At 44.8% G+C, this 7952-nt stretch overlaps 1 protein-coding gene across 3 annotated transcripts; it reads left to right on the forward strand.

The window, feature by feature from the left end:
- Positions 1–708: 708 nt before the first annotated feature.
- LOC147630406 (uncharacterized) lies at positions 709–6228 on the forward strand. Of its 3 annotated transcripts, none has more exons than XM_086810268.1 (2): positions 709–1129; positions 5544–6228. In XM_086810268.1, the coding sequence occupies exons 1-2, from the start codon at positions 793–795 to the stop codon at positions 5618–5620; spliced, it is 414 nt and encodes a 137-aa protein (XP_086666394.1). In that variant the 5' UTR covers positions 709–792; the 3' UTR covers positions 5621–6228. The 3 variants fall into 3 exon arrangements, with proteins under 3 accessions (XP_086666394.1, XP_086666395.1, XP_086666396.1); XM_086810269.1 differs by having other exon boundaries at positions 710–1129; positions 5552–6228; XM_086810270.1 differs by having other exon boundaries at positions 710–1129; positions 5649–6228.
- Positions 6229–7952: the final 1724 nt, after the last annotated feature.

Raw genomic sequence — 7952 nt, forward strand, 5'->3', positions numbered from 1 at the left:
TTCACTACATAGAGGCTACGAACAATATAGGCGCCTTTCGGAGGCGTGACAATTCGAGGATAGGGGTAGCATTCAGCCCTAAATACAGTTGATGTGGAAGGTTGGGCTTCACCACAAAGCAGTGCCGAAGAAGATGGAGTAGCATGTTCATGAGGACCAAGTACCAACGATGAAGATGGACGCCGATCGAACTTCATGATATTGTTGATATCATGAAGAGGCTTCCTCCTTGGTGGCATGGCAAGTAGAGGAAACCAACTGTGAGGCAAATTGGATACAATTCAAAAGAGCGAGTACTACTCATTAAATACTGCACAAAACGAATTATGCAGAGACGCAAGGGATTCTAGAGACAAAATTACCATTGACATGCATGTCGACATGCATGGCGAACCTCGTGGATACCAAATTTGAGACATGCAGTCAAAGAAGAAGCACACAATCAAAAAAGCAGGGAAGGTTACAGAAGATAAGCGTGCACCAAAATGGACAGCTGCAAACATGAACAAAATCAAACTTGCAGCTCGAGCAACGAAAACCTGCAGGGTCACCTCGTCCAGCATCGAACACCTGGAGCCGTAACCACATGCAAAAGCAATTATTAATTAAAACGAGAAGAAAATGTAAGAAAAGGGCCACATGTAATTAGGCCATGCAAAGATAATTAATTAATTTATCACCCAAAAACGTTTGGGGTGCTTATTATTTGGGTGAATACATATCGACCTCATCGGGAGTTCTCTGCATACATACTGCACCAATCTATCTATCCATTCATTGATCATAGCTACCATGTCCTCTTCTATCTTGTTTCGTGGGCAGCTTCCCACCACCACAACAGCTTCCTCTTTAGTGCCTAGCTTCTGCCCATCATCTCAGCTATGGCGATCCTCCTCCTTTCCTCGAAATGGGCGGGCCCCCTTTCGCCCCAACAGTGCATTTGTCTCTGAAATCGCAGTCGAGCTCGACGGCATCCCTTCCATCGAGGGCCAGAAAGATCACACCCCTGCCGTTGGATCCAGAATCAGAGTCTCCGAGCCGCTCAGGATTTTCCATGTGCCGAAGAAGCCAGAATTTGACCTCGCAGGCTGCGAAGGGGAGATCAAGGATGTGCTCAAGAGCTGGAAGGGTAAGTCCCTCTCTGCTAACCTTCCTTACAAGGTGCAGTTCGTTGTAGACTTAGAGGGCAAGCAGGTAAAATTCTTTGCTCATCTGAAGGAGGGCGAATTCGAGGTCATCTGAAGGTCTGACGCCATGGCCATGGTGGTTATGCGGTCATCTTAACATGGACATGGCCATGGCCATGGCCCTGACCATGATTTTTTAATGTCATGGCCGTGGTCTGAAATCGTGGCCATGATGCTGCAGCCATTGTGATGGTGGTGGTTATGTGGTCTGAAGACATGGCCATGTAGTAATTATGTGGTGTGCAGCCTTGATAAGGTCTGCAGTTATGGCAATGCTGGCGGTGAGGTTAGCAGCCATTACAATGGGGTGATCAGGTCAGTGGAAGGACTGTATGTATGCCGGTGCATTGGTGAAGATGCCGGATCTGTATTTATCAAAGGTTTTTCTCATAATGGCAATGCAGAGAAATTCCGAATATGAGGAATTGAATGATTGTATATTGAATTCTAACCTGGATTGTCTCTCTTTTGAACTCAGATGGTTTGGTGGTAAGAGTCATCTACATTTAGGTCTATGGATTACTTATGAACATACAGAACACTGCAATGGAGCCTTTGTTTTGCTAAGAAGCAAGCGGTGGATTTATCACATCTATGCAGAATTTCATTATGATATCTGCAAATACCCGAGATCTCTCTGAGATGAAAACCTACAATACAAGCCATGAAAAGCAAGACAAAGCAACAAACCCTAACCCTAGAAGGCAAAGCGGAAGAAATATATATGGGTGCAGGCATACTTGCCACTCAACCATGACAGCCGTGAGCGAGGCTCACAATCTTGGCCGTCCCCACCGAGCCACGAGCTAGAGCATCATGCCCTCGTGAGTGCCCTACTGCCTACCTCCTCCGGTGTCTCATACCACCAGGGGTTGTCCCCCCCCCCCCCAAGGACGATGGCCTACTCCACGGTGGAGCTCTCCGCTCCACGCACTCTGCACTCCTGAGCTCCATCTGTCCGTGCGTGCCCAACTGGTACCCCTCCCCCCAATAAATAGGGAAGGAACACCCAAAAAGCACATGTCCGCCCACAACATATCACACTCTAGCTCGCCAATATGCTGCCCCTAGCGTACACATGACATACTCCCCTTCCTCAAAAGAGCTCACTCTTGAGCTCAAGAAAGAGAAGTTGTCACATTCGCAACACTAGAGAAACACCCTCTATTGGTCGAAACCAAAAGTCTCAAGGACAATCCGACTAAGAGATCGACCTGCTCAAGTAACATGACATGAGCGTCAATTCCTAGTCAAAAGCCTAATCCGGAGCAAATGGTAACTCGAAGCTGACAATGCTACCGGTACCAGAGGTAAGCAACCACTGTCCTAAAGAGTTATCGCGAAACCAAAAGTATCTTCCATTTGACTACCATGCTTTCATCTTGATGTCCTCTATAAAACTGGTCTGGAAAAAACCACAAAACGGGGAAAACTCAGAACCTACTGGTGAAGCCTGAACCAAGTGGAACACAACAGTAGTCTCTTCCCAAACAAGAGAAGAACCGATCTTATAGAAAAGATCATCAATCTGTACTTCGTCACCTTGGAAGTCTAACTTCCTAAATAGACCTCGGAAAGTCTTGGACATGAAAGGAACAACTGTTCCAACAGACTTGGTTATGACGTAAGCTAGTATCTATCATAACTATTTGTATCAAAAGTAAAGTATCTATCCTTGAAAAATGTTGAGATAGCCTTGTGTTTGTAGGTGCAAAGTCCAAATGAAGTCTTGACAATCTTGCGTAGCCCCGTAACATGCAATGGATCATGGCGTCCCATACCACCACGATACACCCCATACTCGTGCTACGATTACTACAAAACACCAGTTTGTGGATCTGTCGCGATCTATCAAAAACAATAAATGCCAATGGCTGACCATGTGCCACAAACTAAAACAAGTTCTCGAAAGGAAGAACTCTAAACGAGACTAGTGAGCATAATTCGGTCAGGGATTAGACAACATCTGTGTACACAAAGAAGAACAACCTTGACCAACGTCCCAGTTAAAGCATCTGTCTAAACCCATAAAATCTTGGAAACCAAAACTTGCTTCCAAAAACTTATGCGCATAGCGCAAATTCTTGAATAACCATGATTCAATAGTCTTGGTATAAGAATAGGCGGGTATACTTGGAATAGCGTGAATATCTGTACACTCCTGCTAGGGCATAAAACTAGAGGACCATCAAAACCTTAAGGACTGTAAGGCTGAAAAGGCACATATTGGGTATTGTTGCATAACCGTCTTGCCATGCAATTTGACAATGAATCCCAACAGGTAAACTTAATCTAGATGCCCTCTATCAAATATCCGTGTAGCCACAGTGGCAATGTGTGGTCAACTATTCCTCAATCCTACATATGTAGATATCAACTATTCCTCAATCCTACATATGTAGATAAGTCTTGCCTATCAAAGCCCAACAATGAAAACAATGGTCATTCCAATATCTGTAGGGTATTAGGTCTATGTCTTGCATGGTACAAGTCCATGACTAACTCGTGTGTGTGTGTCCGTAAAGTTTTGGAGTAAAAACTCCCATGTGTACCCCAAAACAAACATGCGTACTTGCATAACACGGTACAACACTATGCTTTTATTGTTAAACCCTATCTTGCATGTTCCTTGCATGTGAAAAACAAACACATACCTCATAACACGTTGGTCCAAAACTGAGATAGAATGAAGCACGTGCAATTGAAGCTCGCAAGTACACCACAAAGTCCTGTACACAACCTAGACATCTTGGAGAGAGAAGAATCTGAAGAGAGATTGTAGAAAAACATGTCGCCATCACTTGCTACTGGAGGGCAGCCCACTGACGATCGTACACCTCTGTCTGGACAACCTACATGTGACTGTCCACAACCTTTGGTTGCATGTGGTAGACCTCAGGTAACACGGATGGCTGTGGCATGTGCAACTCTTCTAGACTGCCCTGCATCTGCATGAGTGCGTGCACACACGTCATGCATGGCTGCATGGGAAACAGCCCCAAAAACTTGGGATTCCTTACCCCAAAGGGGTGCCCATCAGCAAGGTGCAGCCCCCATGTGGGCTGCCACAAGCCCCATCAAGCCCCGACAGTCCCTGCAACCACCGACAGCCCTGGTTGACATCACAAGTGCCGTCGACAGCCCTTCCCACGTTCGTAGCCCATGCGACCAGGTAAGGGACCATTGGCTTCGGGAAGGTAAGTGTTTTTTTAAATAATAAAAAATTGCTTGCTTAAAAAAAAAAAAAAACCAGGCGCTTGCTTAATAAAAAAAACTCAACTTGCCCAAAAAAAACAAAACGGGTGCAGCAGCCGACGCACTACCTCTCTTTCTCTCACTCTCTTGCCCATAAGGCCAAGGGCGCAACAGCCCTGCACACACTACTGCAAAAACAGGAAAGATCTTACCTGTATCTTTCCTTGCGCAATCTCAGAGTCGCTCCAATACCACTGTCAAATACCCGAGATCTCTCTGAGAAGAAAACCTACAATACAAGCCATGAAAAGCAAGACAAAGCAACAAACCCTAACCCTAGAAGGCAAAGCGGAAGAAAGATATTTGGGTGCAGGCATACTCGCCACCCAACCATGACAACCGTGAGCGAGGCTCACAATCTTGGCCGTCCCCACCGAGCCACGAGCTAGAGCGTCATGCCCTCGTGAGTGCCCTACCACTGGCGTCCTCCGATGTCTCATACCACCAGGGGTTGTCCCCCCCCCCAAGGACAATGACCTACTCCACGGTGGAGCTCTCCGCTCCACGCACTTTGCACTCTTGAGCTCCATCCGTCAGTGCGTGCTCAACTAGTGCCCCTCCCCCCAATAAATAGGGAAGGAACACCCAAAAAGCACATGTCCGCCCACAACATATCACACTCTAGCTCGCCAATCTGCCTGCCCCTAGCGTGCACATGACAATATCATGGCTGGAGTCCTTATTTTGGAGATCTATCCGTGAATGTACATTATCCTGGGAAATAGTAGTAGTTATTGAAAATGTGTGCTGCAGCCCTTCTCTATTTTGACTAGTAGCATTAGCTTCCCACTCTCCCTAGTTGCTGCTTCCGGATGCTCCCTACTGATGTATTGTAGGGCTAGATACTTACCTTCAGTCCTTTCTTTTCTTTTCCAGATAGTGTATCAGATGTCACATGGTTGTAACTTTGGTCTCATAGGTCACTTTGGCCTTTTGAAGACGTTAATATAACATTTCATTTCATTTTCATTTCTATAATGACTAAGCACTTTCTTGTCAGTATGAAGTCCAGAATTGATGAAATAGATGAGAGCAGAGCACAAAACTGCATTTGATCAGAAGTACTAGTTTTAATTACTTGCTTAGGTTTAGAATCATCAGGGTTGCAGGGAACATTCCAACTCATTGGCTATTTGCAAGTTTCGAAGCTCTTTGCGTGGGCGTATGGTGAGGCCTAGCATTATGAGCTGGTATGTGGGGGTGCAGGTAGCGGACAATTTTATGGCGATACACAGACAGATCTGGATTGCTTTAGAGCTTGAAATGTGCTGCAGCATTGGATGAGAATTTGTTGCCTGGAGACCTCCAGATTGGGGAAGGTGATAAGTGGGCCTTCCTCAAAGTAATACTGCATAAGCAATCTAAACTCAACCTTCTGTTGAACAGATTTCCCACAACCACCAACCTAAAGCTACCTCAATTTTCTTATTGAGTCATTCAGAACAGCACTCTCAGCAGTGGAAGCCTGTCCTGCAGTCAGTGATGATGGAAAGCCGGCTTGCAAAGGGACATGAAGGTTGATACCAGTGTATGTGCTGAAATGCCGTGTATCATTGAAGAAGAACCATGCGCGAACCTTGCCCGAGACTGCCTATGGATTTAAGGGCAGATTTCATACTGTGTGACAAGGTTTGCTATCATTTTGAATACAAGGCTGATGCTCATCACTGTCTATGGATTTAAAGACAACTTGTACTGTGAGTTAAGGTGTGCGATAACTCTGAATACAAGCCTGGTGCACATCAAATGAGTTTTTGAATATACACTACATGGTTTAGGAATCAAGGTTTTGAAATATGCAGTTACCTTATTTAGTCCATCGGCAAAATTTGTAGGTTAAAAGTTTGCCACACAAGCTCAAGGCCTTCAACACCATGATAACTAGTTGACTTCCAAACTGCGATGATCCCAAGTCTCAAAAACTCCTTTGGCAAAAATATACACGTAACTATGGCTTCTTTAGCACATTTGAAGGCTCAGCTCCTACAACATGGATGAGCATCTAATATGACTATGTCCTTTGTCAAAGTTTACACTAAAGGGTGTCCAGATGGCTAATACATTGCCAAATAGGTTACATGCAAGTGCAAACTAATATACCCGTATCAAGTTGCACTAAGGGTTGAAGTAGATTCTACCTATACACCTTGTCATTTGGTTGTGGGGCTCGAGTGGACATCCGAACAAATCTTATAGATCTGAATGTAGGTGTTTTTGTAGTCTACTATTATCCCACTTGAGGTCATGTAGGACTCAACCATGGGTGGCTAATCGTGGCCTACTTTTACAAGTTAGGGCTTATGCAAGCTAGCTCACCACCCAACCGTAGGTCTACATTGGGAAGCCACCCTTGAGCAAAAAGACTAATGCTTGAAGTGTACCCCATGTCCGAGGCATAACTTTTCCACTTCCTTATAAAGCTTAAGAATCTTTGTGATCAAATGGTAGTGATAGCGATTACAATTACCATTGAAGCTTTGACGTGGTGGTTCATAAAGCCCTTCCCTTCGAAGTACGATAGTGTTCTTAATTCATTAAACACAAATTAGAAATTCAAATTCCAAGAAGCGCATTTGAATAAGATTTGAGAGACGATGCCAAAGTGTAAGTGAATTTGTTTGTGGCTATCAAAGAAGTTCACGCAAAAGCAATCCACATTTGATAAGGCTCGTTTGATGGATTATGGATCATTCATAGGTAGAACGTTTAAGACTTATGACTAGTCAAAAGGATCCCTCAAGTTAGTAGGAGATGACATCATGGTAGAAGTGGAGAATGTTGCAAAATGCCATCCCAATGGGCCATGTTTTATGCCAAGTCATCACTAATTGGTGGGTTTACTTTGCACAAGAAAGTATTGTTATTTGAAATACCAAAAAGGAATGTCATTGAAGGAGGAATACAACAAACTTGTATGAGACTTTGACTTTTGCTACTTGGGTGGGTCAATATGAGCACGTTGTGAGGAGCATAATGAGCCCATCCTAAACATGGAATGTAGATAGATGCAATGGCTACATGATGGTATGCAATGGATCCCAAGGGGCAAAGGACGCTTGGCAATGGAGTGGATAAACGCAAGTGCTTGAAATCAAAATGGAAAGCACGCGGATGAACGAAGGTGACGGACAGCATAGTGTTTTGGAAGGAAGGCAAGGCAGCGATGGCTAGGAGGAGGAGATTTGGGCGAAGTTTTTAGTGTGGCTTGTCGAGGTGTGGCTAGGGTTCCTGCCAAAGAGACGAGTGTACCGTGTGTAGTTGAGTGGGCTCCTGCAGGTCAAGTTGCAGGCTGGAGTTCTTGCATTTATTTCTAGTTCACAAAAGAGAAGTTAGAGCAGTGCGAGAGAGTTTCTTGGATCAGAGCGGAGGGAGAGCTGGAATCCAGAGAGTCTTGAAGGAGATGTGTTCCATTGGATCTCTGAGAAGCTAAACTTCATTAGAGACCTGACCCGACTCAATTCTTCTTCAACTGTTGTTGCCTTCTTGTCAGTTGAGCGTTGTTTGGGGTGA

This window comes from Cibotium barometz, chromosome 16 (assembly GCF_041138505.1).
Source record: "Cibotium barometz isolate CiBa-2024 chromosome 16, ASM4113850v1, whole genome shotgun sequence".
NCBI lineage: Eukaryota > Viridiplantae > Streptophyta > Polypodiopsida > Cyatheales > Cibotiaceae > Cibotium > Cibotium barometz.